Genomic DNA, 18,836 nt, shown 5'->3' on the forward strand with positions numbered 1-18,836 from the left:
TGCACAAACCAGTATTTACCCTTTGCTTGCTGCTGGGAATGCCTGCTGATACTGTGTAGTCCTGGCTTCTTGACCAGGTACCACTCAATACTATCTCCTTAGTTTTTACAAACCCTGGTCCACATGGACTAGATGGGTTTCACAACTCCTTAGGGGGTCACAGCCCACAGTTTGAAAAATGCTGCCCTTACGATTTGCATGGACCACTTGCATTGTTTAAATGGTTGTTAAAATGGGTTATAAATTTTCCAGGAATGTAACAGGGAAGTGTGTAAGGAAGTGGAAGCTGAATTAATGGAGAGTACAAGGTCATGAAGCATAGAGGGTTGGCGCTTGCCACTTGTGACTCAGAAAACTGGCCTTGAGAGCAGAGAGTTTTGAGCTCCAAAGTGGGACTCCTGATTCAAGCAGTAAGCAGTCTGCAGGATGGTCCCCTGGAACAGACCAGATCTGTGGCCACAGCGGGCTTCTCTGGAGGCAGTATGGGTATGCAATACAGCTGGGGGCACCAAGATGTTTTGTTCCATGATTTTTGTCACCCGGCACCCAACTCCAACCTCTGACCAGCCTTCTTCAACCCCTTGGTGACTGGATTATAGCAAGTAGACAGGTGTTTTCTGATCCAGGCTAGGCCAAGCCGCTATGGTACATAGGAGGTGTCTGTATACAATGCGGAGGCTGTGTGGGTGCAGTGAGGATAAATGGGCCACGTACCCATTTACATAACATTAAGTGACATACACAAATAAAGAAGACATTCTTAAGGTTTCATTAATATGATAAAATAATTCAAAATAGTAGTTTAGTAGATTGAGAGACAGAGAGAGAGAGAGGGAAAGGACTAGAAGGGCCTTCAGCAGGGATGGTAAGACATTTATTTCCTAATCTGAGTGGTAGATACATGGCTGGTTGTTTTATTATTCATTAAATGTTAAAGATACAGTGTACGCACATGTACATACACAAACACATACCTATTGGCCTATATTACAAAAAATATAACAAGCCACAGGCCCTATGCTTGGTGAGCTCACAGACTCAAGCAGAAGACAGACATAATCACAACTAATATATTACACAACGACATCACAAGAAATATAAAGAAGGAATTCATTCGGGCTGTTTATAAGACCTTGGGTAAGTCATTTCATTTCTTGAAGCCTGGGGTTCTTCTGATGCATTTGATACATACATGGATGGGTAGATACATAGACAGAAAGCTAGATAGATAGATGGATACACACATATACAATAGGTTTATTGTGAGACTCAATGCATGAGAAAATGTCTGACAAACTGTAAAACATGTGAGATAATATTATCACTCTGGGCATCTTTGCAACTGCTTATTTCTTCTGTGAATCTGCTATCCCACACAGTTTTGTGCTCAAGTGGCAGTCTGAAGGAAGCAGGTTGTAAGTGACTGTAAATTATTCTTGATCGCACATATTTTGTGTCTAGCACAATGAGGGACAGAAATAAAGGCGGCACGGGCTACTACTGAATAGCTCGTGATTGCCAAAACGGAGACTTGGAGCTTCAGGGACGCCAGGGGGGACTAGTATAGGGGGACCAGGACTTTGAACTTGTGGGCTACAGAGGGTTAGTGCAGAGAGGAGAGTACTGTGCCTCCCCTTCCCCAGGGGCTCTTTCAGTCCAGCTAGAAGACCCCCCACTGCCATTGTCACACCAAGGCCTGGCAGGTGCTGCTCATCCTTCATGCTCAGGCCGAAACATGGACACAAATCCCTTCTCCTAGCTCCTCAAAGCCCGAGAAAGCGCAGGAGCACTCTGGTACTTGCAGGGTAAGCTGTCTTTCTGGATTCCTGGGCCTGTCCTTGCCCCTCTGCCATAGGAGACATGGAGCACTGGCCAGACAGCAGCACAACTCAATGGGCTCCTTGCTCAAGGTCCTGATTTCTGGCTCTTTGCTATCTCCACGTGAGGAGAACAAACCTCCTAGGTCTGGAGGTTTGTTCTCAGGAATAAAGTGAGAATTCATGATCAAGACTTAGGAGTCTAGGTTCAAGTCTACTCCAGGCAAACAGACTCCTGAACTTAGACTTCAAACACTGTCTCTCTTGGGATAGAGTATGTCCCAGAGATGAGGGGAGACCGAAGTCCCAGGTTGGCTTTAGGTAGTTTTTCAGTCCAAGCCCCAGCCAAACAGGTAACACATGTAAACGGGGTAATTTAAGGAGCACTTAATAAAAGGACTGTTTTCAAAGGGATGGTAGCTATGGGGAAAGTGCAATGGTGAACGCAGAAGCCCACGGTGCTCCTTGAGGCACCGGTAACAGCAGCTGTTGTCACTAGACCAGCTTGAACAATGGGTGCAGGGAGGAGGAGCTCTGGGCACGTGGAGAGAGAGGCCTGCCCAGGATGCCACTTGACAATGGTGTTCTTTTCTATGGAGGGGTGCAGCCAGAGCTTGGATAGCCCCAAAGCAGGAAACTTGGCAGAGAAATCCCCCGAACTCACACTCCTCCCTCCCTCCCCTCTCTAGCCAGTTGGCCTAACCTACCTGGGAGCCAAAGCACAAGAAAACCCAGTGCTGTGTTCCAGATGGATCAGGGTGCAGGGCACAGAGCCAGGTGGGTCTGGAAAAGCAAGGGACCCACGTGGCCTCATTGTGAAAGGGGGGGTCAGGTCAAGGGGGGCCAGTCTGAGCATCATGGCACAACAGTCAGGATGGGGGAACACAGAAGGTACCAGAGATGACAAAAACACTGTCAAGGAGTCGATTCAGGGACACCGCCTTCAGACCACAGGAATTCAGAGATCCAGAAGGCCCCTGGGAGGCCGGGGCATGTCCTTGATGGCTGAATTCAAGTGTCCCGTGTTTAAACAAGTACAGAGGCACATCTTTGCAGAGATATTTTTGGCATGCAAGAATCGAATTCATTTAGCAATTTCCCTTGCAGGAGCAGGTTGAAATTTCCCATCAACTGTCTTCAAGGACATTTAGAAGCAATGCTGTAGGAGACGCTCCATTATTTACTTTATGAAGCAAATAAGTGACTTAGCGGCAAATGAGTGACTTAGCGGCAAGATTCAGGAGCAACAGTGCAGAAGACCTGGTGTGAGACTTCACTTTGCCTCAAACTCACAAGGGACCTTTAAATCACTCTCTTCCCCTCTCTGGGCCCCAGTTTCCTCTTCTGCTGTGTGACAGGTTGGCTGTGATCTGTAAGATATTTCCTGACTCTAGCATGTGACTTTCACAGAAGCTATATGATCAAGAGCAAGTCCTGACACACTGGTTGTAGCAATGATTTTTTGAGATAGGAAACCAGAAGCTCAGGCAACAAAAGCAAAAACAAACAAGTGGACCTACATTAAACCAAAAAGCTTCTGCAGCAAAGGAAACCATCAACACAAGGAAGGGGCACCCTACAGAAGAGAAGATATTTGCAAACCATATATCTGATAAGGGGTTGCTATCCCAAATATATAAAGAATTCATACAGCTCAACAACAACAAACACACAAAAGAGAACGCTGATTTTGAAAATGAGCTAAGGACTGGAATGGATATTTTCCCCAAAGAAGACAACCACCATGGCCAAAGGCACATGAAAAAGATGCTTGATATCACTCATCATGGGGGAAATGTATCTCAAAACCACAGTGAGATATTACCTCACACCTGTTAGGATGCCTATTACCAAAATGACAAGAGATTACTAATATTGGAGAGGATGTGGGGAAGAGGGAACTCCTATATGCTATTGGTTGGAATGTAAATTAGTATAGTCATTATGTAAAATAGTATGGAGTCTCCTTGGAAAATTAAAACTAGAACTACCATATGATCCAGCAACCCCTCTGCTGGGTACGTATCCAAAGGGAATGAAATCAGTACCTTGAAGATCTATTTGTGCTCCCATGTTCCCATGTTCATTGCTGCATTATTCATAATAGCCAGAACATGGAAAAAACCTAAACACACACACACACACTGGAATATTATTCAGCCTTAAAAAGGAGATATGCCATTTCTGACAACATGGATGAACCCAGAGGATGTTATGTTATGTGGAATAAGCCAGACACAGAAAGAAAAATCCTACACAATCTCATTCGTGTAGAATCTAAAAAAAGTTTAGAAGCAGAGCGTAGAAAGGTGATTACCGGAGGTGGGGAGGGCAAGGAAATGGGGAGATGTTGGGCAGGGGGTACAAAGTTGCACTTATGTGGTATGAATAAGTTCTAGAGATCTAAAGTACAGGGCGGTAAATATAGTTAATAATATTGTATTGTAGGGACACCTGGGTGGGGCTCAGTCGGTTAAGCATCTGCCTTCTGCATGGGTCATGATCCCAGGCTCCTGGGATGGGGTCTCACATCCCGCTCTTTGCTCAGTGGGAAGCCTGCTTCTCCCTCTGCCTGCTACTCCCCCTGTTTGTGCTCTCCCTCTCTCTGACAAATAAATAAATGAATAAAATCTTTTTTTAAAAGATTTTATTTTTATTTGACAGACAGAGATCACAAGTAGGCAGAGGCAGGCAGAGATGGGGGCGGGGGAAGCAGGCTTCCTGCTGAGCAGAGAGCCAGATGCAGGGCTCCATCCCAGGACCCTGAGATCATGACTTGAGCCGAAGGCAGAGGCTTAACCCACTGAGCCACCATGAATATGCCCCATGAATAAAATCTTAAAAAAAAAAAAAAATATATATATATATATAGTATTGCATACTGGTAATTTGCTGAGTAGATCTCAGGTGCTCTCACCACACACTCGCACATAAATACACACAAATGGTAACAAATGGAGCAATGGATATGTTAATTAGCTTAACTGTAGTAATCCTTTCACTATGTATATGTATGTCAAAATGTTGTACACTTTAAATATACACAGTTTTTTTCTTCTTTTAAAGAACCAGTCCTGACATACCAGCACAGCCAACTTGGCAGTCCCTCTGTGATTCCATTTTGTAAGCTACAAAATTGTTTCTTTGAAATCTCTTTAAAATTGCTCCATTTCTCTGATGCAGCAAGAAGGCAAAGAGAAAATAATTGCTTTCCAGTGGACTCATGCCCACGAAAACAAACCCAAGTGTACTGCTGCTAAAAAGAATCCAGTCTGCCACACTTCCTATTTTTTTGGCTTTGGAGAATTGGACAGAGCAGAACCGAGGAAGGCACGGTATACACCGCACTGAGTCATCCCCTGAAGCGGATCCCACCCCCCTCCCCCGGCCTCCCGCGGGCTGCTGCGCGAGGGCAGGACCTCCTCTCACCGCTAACCCCTCGCTCGTACGCGTCTCCGCGAAGGAAACCGCAGAGCTCACTTCCTCACTACCATTCCCGCCCGCAACCTGCACATTTCTGGTGGAAGTGAGCAACGAAAACCACACCAGCCTGAGCGCGCACTCTCTCTCCGGTCCCCGGACTGCCTTCAGTCCGATCTCCTGCTGTGTCTGCCTGCCCGGCTCCTTTCCCCGACTTTCTTTGCGGAAAGTGCAGTCTCCCCTCCCCTCCCTCAAAAATCTGCTGGGTCCTGGCGGGGCTGCCGGACGCAGGTTCCGGACACCTCCCCCCTTCCCCCCACCCCCACTCCCGTGTGATGACGCAACCGAAGCCTGACCAATCACAGAATCTCGTCCTGCAGCCTTGGAGACTGGGGGCGGAGACTGGGGGACGCCGGCCGGAGCGGCCTCTGGGGCTCACATCAGGTTAAGCGCCCAGAGGAAGAGCGGCGTCCTCACGGCCTCGGCCTCGCTGAGCTAAGGAACAGGTCAGGAGCTTCGGGTGGCCATGCTTCCTGTGCCCTATCCTCGCCAGGATGAAGCCATCCCACGTAAGAGAAAATGAGGCCCAAGCACACAGAAAAGTCAAGATGAGTGCAGAGAAAGGCGTGGAGAGTCCAGAGTGGAAAAACTTGACAATACAATTTGTTTACTTGGACGCAGTGATCCCAGTCCCAGGGTCCCCCGCCCCCAGCTCCCGCCCTGGTACAAGCACCAGGAACTCTCCTTCTCTAGGTAAGTGAGGGTTAGCTGGATTTCTGTCCCACAACCAAAGAAGGGTGACGAATACAGCAACTGATGCATGCACGAGAGATTTGTAGGTAATGAGGAAAGAGACCCTAAAAGGGGGGACTGGCTCGGGCAAGGTGGTGCAGAGCCTCGGGGATTCCTCTTTGCTGGGGGAGAAGTAGGCCTTCCAGGCCTTGAGCTGTCAGCAGCAGTTCCAAGAAGTCTCCATCAAAAGATGTCAGGATGCTAGAATGGGCCGTCTATGCACTACCGAAAAGGATGCTTTGGTCAAATTTGGGCTGTTTAAAAGTGGAGGGGATCAGCAGACAGATACAAGAGAAGGTCTTTCTCCTCACGGTGAGATGCCAAGGGTACAGAGAGTCGTGTGATCCTTTTCCTTGAAGAATTGCAAAAGCAGAGGGCTGGGGCTGGGAAGGAGAGTATGGGAATAAAGACGAAGCATCTTGTCTTGGAGCAGTATTGAATGCGGCACAGCCCAGGGCCTGAATGGACCTTCCTCATCTCTTGGCTCTTCAAGCCAGCTCAGGCCAGGAAGCTGAGCCCCCAGGAAATGGACACTCCTCCAGGCCTGTGGCCAGAGAAGACAGTCCTCTGCTAGGAGGTCTGGTTTGCTCAGTGGAATTCTTCTAAGTCCCGCAAGAGGCAGGACCAAGAGGAGGGTAGGGGAATTTGCTCTTCTGCCAGAGAAGTGAGTTTTTCCCGCCTTTCTCCGGAAGGATCGGGTGTAGGTAGTTGGCTAATGACAACCGGAACTGCTTCCCCATTCCATTTTTTAAAAATACAATTTTGCAAACGTACAGGGAGAGGGTTCACGCATCATTTAGTCATAGATGGCAAGAGGATGAGTAGGTCTCTTCGGCTTCGTAATTATAACCTGGCCCAGTTGTTGCTTTTTCAGTTACTCAACAACATTTATTGAGCACCAACTAACTGCTGGATCTCTTAGATCCTGGGGATACAACAAGGAAGAAAACAACCAACCAACCATGATTTACGACTTGGGGGAGTCATTCCCGTACCAGGAAGTGGGGACACCATCCAGCCAACTGGCCAGGGCCAAATCCCAGGAATCCTTCTCTGACTATGGAGCCCTTTCAGGAGGCTCCTCCTAAACCCAGCCCAAATCTGCCCACTTCTCACTATGTCCTCGGCTTAGCCGGGGCCCAGAACGACCTGGTGTCTTGGCTAAATCACTGTGACAGTTTTCCGAGCATGCCATTTGCCTCCAACGTTGCCTCCGCCACCACCAAGTCCATTCAGCACACAGAAGTCACAGTGGTTTTTGCAAAACAAAAAATCAGTTCATACACTGTCAAACCTAACAGATCTGCTGAGAGCAAACATCTAGATAGTTGTATCTATGTCAGTAATAAAATGAATGCTACCAGCAGGAGGCGAGTACGAGTTTGTGAGACTCTCTTGGTGTATGTGAAGAGTCAATGCTGGTTTTGTGTTCTTTGACAGTGGAAAATATCATAATGATGCATTCAGTTGTATAATTTGCTTCTGCCAAAAAATAAATAAAGCTAGTTTGTGTCCCTCTCCTGCTTAAAACCCTGCAGTCGCTTCTCAGAGCAACTACACATAAAATCCAAACACCTTACCTTAGTGGACAGGAGCCTAGGTGATCTGTGGCTTCCTCCCATCCTCCCTCTGCTGGCACTGTCTTCCCCCTCACTGCCTCCTGCTTCAGCTCTACCAGTTTTTTTCTCCCCCTAATACATACCAGCCGAGTTTGAATCTCAAGGCCTTTACCTTTACCGTTCCTCTTTCTTGGGACACCCTTCCCCCAGATCTTTGCAAGCCTGTCCCCTTTCCAATGTTCAAAGGTAACAGGATATTCAGTGGGGTTTTTATTGTCTAGGAATTCCAGCTAAAGCCCAGAGGTGAAGACAAGGTTCTAAGCATCCACCATCTCAAGAGAGCTGCCCCTTCCCCTCCACACCCCAGAGTACCAGGTTCCCTTGCTGGGGTTTACTGAAAAGGTGTCAGAATGTGCCCATCAACTGTCCTCCAGGCCTCCTTTCTAATCTTCATAAGATGACTGGGACTGAGAAGAAAAAGGTGGGCTAGAGCCAGAATCCTCTGCTTTGTGGGGAGAGCAATGTTTGTAATAAGCAACAACCCTCCCCCTAAGCCAAATACCGGGGAGGTGCCAAGAAGTCAGCCATAGAGAGGGGGTCCCTGAGAGACCTGCTGTTCCCAAGCGGATTATCATTTTCTAAACTGCCCTTAGACTTTTGTGAAAGGTAGGATGGCTGGCATTGTTTCCAGCTGGGAATGGGGCAGAAGGGAGGTACTTACACTCCTACTGCTGTCTGGCAAGAAAGGAAGAATTTGTGGTGGGGTGAAGTGGACACTAAGAAAGGTGGTTGGGCTTGGGTCCCCCAGAGGAGGTCGCAGTTGGGTGTAGACAGTTTAAAAAAAAAAAAAATGGGAGCCTGGGTGGCTCAGTCATTAAGCGCCTTCGGCTCAGGTCCTGATCTCAGGGTCCTGTGATCAAGAGGCTGCCTCCTCAGTGGAAAGCCTGCTTCTCCCTCTCCCAGTCCTCCTACTTGTTCTCCTCTCTTGCTGTATCTCCCTCTGTCAAATAAGTAAAAATCCTAAAAAATAAATAAATAAATAAATAAAAGTCTATCCATTCTTTCTGATTCTAACACTGCTATTACATAAATATGGAATATTATATCTATCTTCCTCTCTATGTTTCATGTGATAAGTTTATCTTTTTGTCTGTGTTCTGAGGGGATTGTATTAATTCTTATGAATTTATCTGACACCTCACTAAGTCAGTTTTCAATAGTGTATATGCCGTAGTTCTATTTGATGTGGGGGCGCATACAATTATTTTATTTCCAAGGATTGTTTCTCGGTGTCCCAGTATTCTACTCCGTGCTTCTTCTGCGCTCTGTCTTTTCACTGAAATAAACACTTGAATTGTTTTAGAAATTACCTCCTGCTTTCTGTATAATTCTTCTTCTTTGGCTCTGATTGATCTTCTGGTTCCATGTTGAGGCCACTTAATCTCCTCGGATGACTAACAGATGCTTGTCATTCTCCGGTATTTGTAAACAAGAAAGTCTGTATTGAAAGAGAGGGATGGGTCTTCAGAGTGCTGCGAGCAGTCGCACAGGTCAGTGGGAGCTTTCCTAGCTGCACCCAGAGCACATTTGCCTCCAGCCCCTGCTGGCATGGTCCTGCGGAAATCAGTGGCGGGACAGAGTCCCAGGCAGATGCTACCTTTGTCGTGTTTGTCACATACCCCCTCATGCCAGGTTTCTGTCTCCCAAAAAGTTCTCGAGGTTTCTGCCTGGTGGGCGCTGTTCTTGGAATAAAACCCGTGCGGCTTCCCATTAGGTGGAGCCTGATTTTGCAGGTTTTGCGGTGCCCGGCCCAGAGACCTCCAACCTGTCCTTGCAGAGTCTGTCCTAAGGGCTTGCTCTGGCAGCCTGAGCCCACTCTGCCTGGGCACAGCTGCTCAGAAGTACTGGAATTTAATGCACCCCTGCCTTCCAGTGATGGCTGGTGTATCATAAGCACAGCTCCCTTGTCCCTTAGATGGGAAATTCTGTGGGGGTCTATTCATTGAATACAGGCTCCCAGAGTTCCGGAGAGGAGACATGATCTGGTTATCCACCGTGGTGACCGGATGCCCCCTTTAGAGCCTGCTTTGCCTTCTCTGTCTCACTTCCCCACTTCCCTGTCGGGTGTGTCCCGGGACCACCTCCCACATAAACTGCTTGCAAATGAACGCTCATCCAAGGGGGAACGCAAATGACAGAGTGTGGCAGGCTCTTTAGAAAGCTCTCTCTCCTGGTGTGAAGGAGAAGCTGGAGGGGGAAGCCGGAGGCCAGGAGATCAGCCTGGAGGTGCGAGCAGCCATCCCACAGAAGGTAAGAGAGAGGTCAAGACCTCACTGTGTCTCAAAGACCAACACCTACAGCAGAGCAGAGCTGCCCTGAGATACTGGTTAAATATTGTGACATTCAGAGGACTAGAAGTAGCCATTGTGGACATATCTAGACTTTGTCAACCTTCCTAGCATTTACCTTTACTTTTTTTTCTTAAATTGTTGCTGTTGCTGCTGTTATTACTGCTACTTCTAAGGAAGCATTCCGTCCATATTTGTTGAATGAATGAGAGGAGGACGAGATAAATGACTCCTTGGCTGCTGGCTGGGTCCGCAGTGCCATTCACTGAGAGAAGGCCCAGGGGAAAAAGAGCAAGTCTTGGGGGAGGGGGAGACAGACAATCTCCTCTACAGACATATCAGATAACAGGACACTCTGGGTACTTTCTGGAACTCAGGGTGCCAGGCAGGCGCAGGCCGGGGACTCATCAGACTATTTCATAGTCGCTGTAGCACGTGCTCCTGTCAATCAGGTGGAATCCAGTCCCAGGGCGGAGCGGAATCTGGGAGCCCCTGCATAGCCAGATGATAGCACGAGTTGTTGGATTACCAGGAGGAGCAGAGGGTGACGGTAGCCAGAAGTTTGGGCCTCTCACCCACTTAAGGGCTTGGGGCAGCGGATCTTCACCGCAGGTATAGTTGTACTAGGGTTTACAGGTGGAGCCCGAGCCCTGGGCCTGATGTCAGACCGAGAAACCAGGCAGATCAGAAGACATCACCGAGCAAGGCCAGACCCCCAGCTCTTCCTTCCCAAGAAACATCAGGCCAAAGACAGCGAGCACTTACGGATGCTTACTCAGTGTGAGAAAACCCTTTCTAGAGCTTCCAGCAACTTAACAGAGAGTGGTTTTCCATTGCTATCTCTGTGTTCTGGGTGAAGAAGCAGCTTCAGGGAAAAAGGTTAAGTGTAGGGGACGATTTTTCATAACTTGCCGATGATTCCAAGGCTCTTTGGGGGCAGAGCTCAAATTCAAACCCAAACTAAGGCCTGCCTATACTCGACTGCCCTGCAAGGCCAAGTATAAAGTGGGAGACAAAAGGGAAAGTCAGCCAGTGGGGACTAAAGAGCTGTGAGGGGCTCAGTGGGGTCTCAGTGACCCAGGAGCTCAAGGCATAAACAGAAAAGTACTTCTCCAGCTGCTAGGTTAGGCAGAGGTTATACCCATGTCCATGTCCCCACTGGGGAGGTCTCTGTGGACTTGAGGGAGAAGGAGATATACAGGAGGTGTGCAATAGTCGGTGGTATGAGAAGGCATTTGGTGGGTTTAAAAAGTGGGGAGCATCATCTGTCTTTGTACTTCCAAATCCAAACCTAGTCCTGGGTGCAAACTCATCATTCAAAGTATTTCCGAATGTTTGAAAGAATAAACAAAAGATCTACTAGATTTTTCTCGAACAAAGACCTTCCTGATCCCATATCTCACCTTTTTAAAATCTTCCCAACATGCGCTCCCAATTGCAGGATCAAGTTCAAATGCCTCATCCTCGAATTCAAGGCCAGTGTGCTCTCACCCACCTCAACCCCCGCCACATCCCCCACACTCGGCCCTTCCCTGTGTGTGCTGGAATTTTTATTTGCTGGTTTGTTGTTTTCTCAACTTCCCGAGTCCCCTTTTTCTGGTCAGTGTAACCCTCACATTTTGGGTGAAGGAACTGTTCCTTCTGCACGGTTCATCCTGGGTGGAGCTGCTGATCCATTTCAGACACACAACACACGTGGGACGGATCAAGTCCTTTCTGGGAATTCACAGAATCCCAGGAGGGAGAAGAAGTCTCTATCCTCTGAGGCCAGCAGCCTCTGGGGTGGGATGGGGGGCAATGTAAGGTTGGGGATGTCTGTGAACTACGCCTACCACATGAAGAACTCTTGTTCCTCCCTGGAGGGAAGGAAGACCAAATACAGAGAAAAGCAGAAGCAAGACATGAGACAGACAGCCTCTCTCTCTCTTTCTGTCTTTCTGTCTCTCTCTCTCTCTCACACACACACACACACAGACGCACACACAGAAAAGAGTAAGTGATCACATCATTTGAGTCTATTGTACTCCCCGTCCTTCCTCCTGGTTTCCAGAACCAATACATTCCTTCATGTGTGTTTGCTGTTCTGTGTTTTTGGCTTATGAATTTGGCTTGTGTCTCCCTTACTGACTAGCGTTCATCTGTGCTGGATTGCTGACAGTTCCCTAAAGTCCATGCGGTCTCCTTCTGGCACTCTCCACAGGTTCAGACACTGTAGTACCCGCCATACAAAGTCCAGAGGTGCAGGACACGTGAGAGTGGCTTTTGGGATCCAGCCTCCTGTTTCCTCAGTTTCCCTTCCACACCAGCACGTGGTCATGCTCATGTTGGCAGAAAGTATCACCTGGACCTTCTCCTTCATGCTTTGTCTCCACCATGCCCCATACCTCATTAGTCTCTCGGCTCCTCTGGGCCCTCCAAAGTCTGCCTCTTCATGGGGCCCAGCCCCTCGCATAGGTCGACAGCTGCTTCTGTCATTCTGGTTCTGCTTCTAGATGGGGGACCTTGGACGCGGTGGGCTTCAGACCTTGAGAGTCTATAACACAGACTCAGATCCAGTACCCAAAGGCCTCCAGCACTGTAAAGATGAGCTGTCCATGGCATACTTCCTTCCCTTAATTTACCTCAGAGCATCAGTCCACTTCTTGGCCTGAGGTCATCCAGGAGTAGAGTGGAGGCTTAGAGACCTTTCAGCCTCTGTGTTTCAACGGTGTGACGAGAACCCCAGGTGCTCAGAGGAGGAGGAATGGCAAGAGGTAGACAGGTTTAGGGGACCGGGGGATGTTGCGGAAGAAGCAGTCTACACTGGCTATCTGCAAATGGTGGTGACAGCTGTCCTGACATGGGGTGGGACACGAACAACAGCCTGGCAGAGGAGCCTGTGTGACTCACTGAAGTGACCCACGAGGACACCAGGCTGGTGGCCTTTGGCAAGTGACATTAAAGCTGCTGTTCAGGGAAGGGTCTTGGATGCCCAGGATTTTGACCTTCATTCTCAGAGACTGAAAGAGCTTGGGTTGTTTCGGGGCCTCTTCCAGGAGGACCAGCTGGTTATACTGAGTCCAGCGCCCAAGCAGGACTGAGAAGCCAGGGCAGGAAACTCACCTCCCTTCCTGGGGTTAGCGGAAGGAGTCTCTCCTCCTCTGGCTCTCTCTGAACTCCCATCTTGCCCTGCCCACTTTGTGACCCACGGCCGTGGTGGGCTCTGACTAAAATGGATGGCGTCTTCACGTCGTGACCTCAGGTGCCTCCTGCCCCGCTTCTCTCTCTGTTCCCGTCCATGCCAGGCAGTTCCCAGCCCCCTGTCACTTGGTAGGTGGGACAGTCCTCAACAACCCACTTCTGGGACTTTCTGACCTGTAACTGCCTTTTATTCTGTGACTCATTAGACATTCTTCATCACTCTTTCATTTAGGAAGCCCCTAAAGTGGAGGTTCTGAGCTGTGTGCTTTTTTTTTGTCCTCAATTTCCTTCCTACCTCAAGGACTATTTGGGTGGATTTGGTGATTCTGTTTCTCTTGCAGGGTCAAGCCAAGAGCCAGAACATCACAGACTCAGAGCTGGAGAGAGCAGACAGGCAGCCTCCTGCAGGGGTTCCTTGCAAAGAGCTGACACAGACCAAGTCTGAAAGCAGCCCCACCATTCACCAGCTAGGCCACCTGGAACAAGGAACAAGGGACTTCCTGAGCCTCAACTTTTTTTTTTTTTTTTTCCATTTGTAAAGTGGAGCTAAAAATACCCACCTTGCAGGGTTATTAAGAAAGGCAAATGGGCCATATAATAAGGTTGATGTTTAATAACTGGCAGCTGATATTAGGGCTCTTTTATGCCAACCTCCTTGAAAGAACCCAGCAGACGTGCCCAAGGCCACGTGTTGCTGCAGTCACAGTTCACCGTGTTTCCTGGGCTGGGGTTCTTCTGCCCACCCCATGCTGCCCCCACCAAGGGGGAGACAACAGGCAGGCCCGGAAGAGCTTGACGGGAAATCCTCCTGCTTTCTGATCATCTCCCGAGGGCTGTGTGGCAGCGGCAGGGTGACCCAACTCGCCCCAGGGCCACTTCCACATCAGCGGTGGAGAATAAAGGAACTGAGGGCAGAGAGTCAAACAGAAGAAAGTGCCTGGAAACGATGTTTTTATGTTCACTTACATGGAAAAAAAAAATCAAAGTATACAGCACGAAGATATATGCATCTCAGAAAATTCATCTTCATGAACCTGTTGGTTCAATGGTAGTTGAAATTCTCAAGTGTTGCCCCAAGGAAGTCATACAATCAGGGGGCTGGGGGTGGGGAGGAGGGCCTCCAAGGGAAAGATAGCCATTAGGCGCAATTTCTTTTCTAGTTTCAGATCATTTGGTGCTTAACTTTTCCAGCAAGTCAGAGTTATATAAACAGATACCATACTAAAATACGATTGTGTAAAAATATAAAACTCCTAAAGCATGATGGCAATAATAGTTTAGGAAATAAACATTAAAGTCTGGTAATATCAGAAAATACAAATGAGATCCTTTGAGCAGTTCTGTCTCTGTACGAACAGCAAAGGACGGATACGTATTACAGATGCGTGAAGAATAAGGCCTTCGGTCGGCACATAACTTAGAAAGGGTAACATGTCTAAACACTGACTTTGTGAGAAAACATGAAGGACATCTTACACTCAGCAACAATGGTTAAAGGAAGAAATTCCTTTCTGAAGAATGCAGGCGGCCTTTGTTTTCAACTCGCTCTTAACCGTGGTGGGAACGTGTCCACACCGCACGGGACCTCCTGCAAAATCTAGCACCAATAGATGGATCAGATTTTATTTTTGATCTGAGTCCTTTTTGTCTTCAGTTTTGAGTGTATTGAGGTATGTTTTCTTTGGTTGCTGTTGTGATGAATGTGTAATAAAAAATAAACTAATATTTACAACATTTAAACCTTTTAGATTTCAGTGTCAACTCTTCACATAAGAAAAACTGGGAAACCCTTATGAATCATTGGAAGGTCATTACTTCCTGGCATCTGTCATGAAACTGTTTTCGATACACAGAACTATGAGCCTATTAGCACAGCTGTATGTTTTCTGGTCCAGAATCTTCCCCGTGCTCAGTGGGGAGGCCAGTCCCGTGACAGCCATGTCAGCGGTTCGCCACGCTTCACAGTAGTTATCCACAAGACGCACTCCATGGGGGCTGGAGCCATGCCAGATGACCTTCTGGGGCCTGCAAAGGAATTGTGCCACATTACTTTTGAGATGTTGCTTCTTTGTGGCGTACCTCATTGAAGAACAAATAGGCCTAAGTCACAAATCAAGTCCAACTCTTGAGCTCTTCATGGTCTGACCCCACATCATAGTCTCTCCCCACCACGGGGAACGTCACTCCTTCCAACTAGCTAAACACCCTGTATTTTATCACCACCCAGCTTGGACCTGTCCTCAGACCATACTCTCTGCTTTTGTGACTCTGAACCTTTGCTCATAAGGTCTCATAGTCTGGAGTGGCTTCTCTTTCATTTTCAGACCAGGGATTCCTTCTGGTCTTTCAAAGTCCCCTAAATGCCTTCTCTTACAGGCAGCATTCTTGACTGTCAGCCCCCTATAAGGAAAAAGCTTTCCTCTGTGCTCCCATCATTATACCTGTTACTCCATTTTACAATTACAGTGTTCCATCTAGAACTGTAGCTATGTGGTGACTGTCCTCCCCTGTAGACTGTGAGCCTTGTAAAGGTTTATTACTATGCCTTCTGGGTGGGCATTGGCCTGGCATAGGGTAGACACTGAGGAAAGCTTTGCCAAACTTGTTCTAATCTCTCTCTCTCTTTTTTTCAAGTAGGCTCCATGCCTTGTGTGGAGCCCAATGAGGGGCTTAAACTCATGACCCTGAGATCAAGACCTGAACCAAAATCAGGAGTCAGATACTCAATCGACTGAGCCACCCTGGCACCCCAACCAAGTTGTCTTAATCTTAATAGCACACGCCATTTCCAAAGAATTAGAGTACAGCTCACAGCACAGGGTTAAAGGATCATGAAGAACAGCATTCCTTACTATTTGCTGAGTGTCTACAGCATGCTAGATGTTCTCATACTTATCATTCTATGCTCACAGCAATCATGTGGCATAGATATGATCATCTTGTCCATTTCACAGTGAGGCCACTGAGGCTCATAATGTGGAGGAAACTTGAAAGGTCCCTTATTAAGGGACTGGTCTCAGGTTTCCCGGCTGTCTCTATGGCCTTCAGCTGCATGGCTGAGGCTCTGTGTTAGCAACAGCCCAGAGGGGGGTAGGTAAAAGCATCTCATTGTTAGAATGTCTCCTAAAACTGTCTATCACTCCGTATACTTTGAGGGCTTACCCCCAACTTACCAGGAAGGATCCGTCATCACATCTCGGCCATCAAAGGAGTATATTGGAATATGTGTATTGAACTGACCTCCGTGGCCAGAAAAAATTGTGTCCCAATTGTTGAAAAGTACTTGGCCCTGTAGAGATAGAATACTTCATTGGAGTTACTGTGCTATGGGCCTGCTATTGGACTAGCTATTTATTCATTCATTTTTTAAAAAAGATTTTATTTATTCATTTGACAGAGAGAGAGACAGCAAGAGAGGGAACACAACAGGGAGAGTGGGAGAGGGAGAAGCACACTTCCCACAGCAGGGAGTCCGATGCAGGGCCTGATCCCAGGACTCTAGGATCATGACCTGAGCCGAAGGCAGATGCTTAACAAGTGTGCCACCCAGGTGCCCTATTTATTCATTCTTTAAAGCCTAGAGGCCACCCCATGCCAAAGCCACCAGCCCCAGGCCCAGAACCTGGACTGACTGGGAACTCAGGAAATGTTTGTGGTTTGATTTTACAATCCATCCTTGAACGCTTTTGCTTTTATTGTTTATTTCTTGAGGTAATCTCTCTTATTATAGGCATATAAAGGTCCCCCCCATCAAAACTGTGTGTTAGGTCTTTACTAATTTTTTTTCAAAGATTTTATTTTATTTTATTTGACACACACAGAGAGAGAGATCACAAGTAGGCAGAGAGGCAGGCAGAAAGAGAGAAAGGGAAGCAGGCTCCCCGCCAAGCAGAGAGCCCGATGCGGGGCTCGATCCCAGGACACTGAGACCACGATCTGAGCCAAAGGCAGAGGCCCAATCCACTGAGCCACCTAGGTGCCTCACTAATTTTTATTTTTAAAAAATTTTCTACATATATACTGAACTTCAGAGTTGTGCCAGGGCTTGTGCCAAACTGCACTGTATGGAGATGACCCTCTCACTCCTTTTGCTGAAGGAGCCTAGTGCCCTTCAGTTTTCTGTATTCCAAGAATACTGGTCATCTGAGTGGGTGAATGTGGCAGAACAGAATCTCAGGGAAAGAGAAGGAAAGGACCAGGTGTGGCGTCTGGAGGTACCAGATTGGAGCACGACGGGTCACGGGGCCTTGGAGGTCTCAGAGTAAGTGAAATACAGTGAGAGGTCAGGGTCCAGGCTGCATGTGAGCGGTAACAGAGCTGTCCCTTCATGGAATTAAAGGAACCAGCCATTTCTGTGGTGGAACAGGGGTCCTACAAGGCCGCGCCTTGCCAGCAAAAAGGGGCAGAGAAATACCTGCCAGGTTTGGGCAGTTTGGATGTGCCAAGAGGACCAAAGTAGGGGCCAGGACAATTGGGCTCTGCTCTGGGACCAGTGCTCACCAGCTCCTCTCTGGAACTGGGAATCCCAAACTGGGCATCAAGGACCTGACTTCTGGTTTCTAGTGATTTTCAGCAAATTCCTCTCTCCCTTTGTGCCTCAGTTTCCACATATGATGATTTGAGGAAAGAATAACTCCTTTTTATTGGAAGTGTCTATTAAGATGATGGGTAGAAAGCACTTTGTACTGGTCTGCTCCGAGAGTCATACGATCTAAGCAGGAAGGACCATGGTATATGTCAGGAAGCCGAGGCGCAGAGAGGTTCAACTGACCCACCCAGGCACACAGCCAGTCAGGGACAGGCAGGGTCTGGAACCAGCATGCCTCTGACGATCTCGGTCTCTGTGAGACCAGTGCCTCCAGCAGCCAATGGGAAGAATACTTATGCTTACCCTGAGGTTAACTATTGGAAGGCTGTATCTCTCTGCTTTCCTCACAACCGTGGAGAGGTCTTGCAGATGGGAGGACAGGAAGGCCCGGTAGGTGGACAACAGCCCCGCAGCCCTGGCCTGCTGGAAGCACTGAAAATCAGCTCGGAAGTCCCCAGAAAACGGCGTGTTCAGGGCAACCAAGTGCAGCTGTGAAAATTAAGTGAGAGCTAAAAGTTAGAAGCCAACTCCAACCTGCATACCCATCTCAGGTTGCTGATAAGACCCTGGACTCCCTAGGATGGAAGGTGCTACAGGTGGTGTCCCTCAGCCTCTGCCTGAGGGAGGCTTTCCAGCCCTGACCTGACCATCTTTGGGGCAGGGAGCTCGGAGCCCAAGCAGCAGGCTACAGCTTTCTGACCCACTCTAGATGGTGACCATGTCCTCCGTATAGCAGAAAACAAAACAAAAGCAAGCACTTCAGAGATCTGAACCCAGGGTGTAGGCCATCTGCTGGAGACTCCTGGGTCTGCCCTAGTTCAGCTTCCAAGAGGGATTTAAGCCAGCTTTGGTACTGGATCCCAGAACTCCACCACGCTGGCTGGCCTTGCCCTTTCCTTTATTCCCCGAGTAGGTTGGGGCTGATCATGAGGGTCCAGAGGGAAAGGCACTGAAAGGAGAAAGTCAGGACATTTCTGGCTAAGACTGCTGGGTAGACCCTTTTAGAAACTAGGGGTCACACAGTAACTCGAGCCTCACATTCCTGCCACCTTGGGCAGCGGCCAAAATAAAAGTCGTTCCATAGTCTGTTTTCTCCCACACTTCTTCTTCCCAAAACCATGCCTCTCTCCCA

At 48.2% G+C, this 18,836-nt stretch overlaps 1 protein-coding gene and 1 long non-coding RNA gene across 2 annotated transcripts in view; one reads left to right on the top strand and one right to left on the bottom strand.

Moving 5' to 3' along the window:
• The first annotated feature begins 5,639 nt into the window (after window positions 1-5,639).
• On the top strand, window positions 5,640-8,086 carry LOC116571040. Its single transcript, XR_004277662.1, has 2 exons — window positions 5,640-5,990; window positions 6,904-8,086. It is a non-coding gene; the product is annotated as an uncharacterized LOC116571040 (long non-coding RNA).
• Window positions 8,087-13,710: 5,624 nt separating this feature from the next.
• The window catches only part of COL15A1 (collagen type XV alpha 1 chain), a 103,247-nt gene continuing 98,121 nt past the window's right edge, over window positions 13,711-18,836 (bottom strand). Inside the window, exons 39-41 of the mRNA XM_032307715.1 lie at window positions 18,008-18,193; window positions 16,290-16,405; window positions 13,711-15,141 (exon numbers count right to left, since the gene is read on the bottom strand). Coding sequence (XP_032163606.1) covers window positions 14,928-15,141; window positions 16,290-16,405; window positions 18,008-18,193 — 516 coding nt within the window. The 3' untranslated portion in view covers window positions 13,711-14,927. The remainder of the gene's footprint in view (window positions 15,142-16,289; window positions 16,406-18,007; window positions 18,194-18,836) is intronic.

Source organism: Mustela erminea, chromosome 12 (genome assembly GCF_009829155.1).
Source record: "Mustela erminea isolate mMusErm1 chromosome 12, mMusErm1.Pri, whole genome shotgun sequence".
In the NCBI taxonomy this organism is placed as follows: domain Eukaryota; kingdom Metazoa; phylum Chordata; class Mammalia; order Carnivora; family Mustelidae; genus Mustela; species Mustela erminea.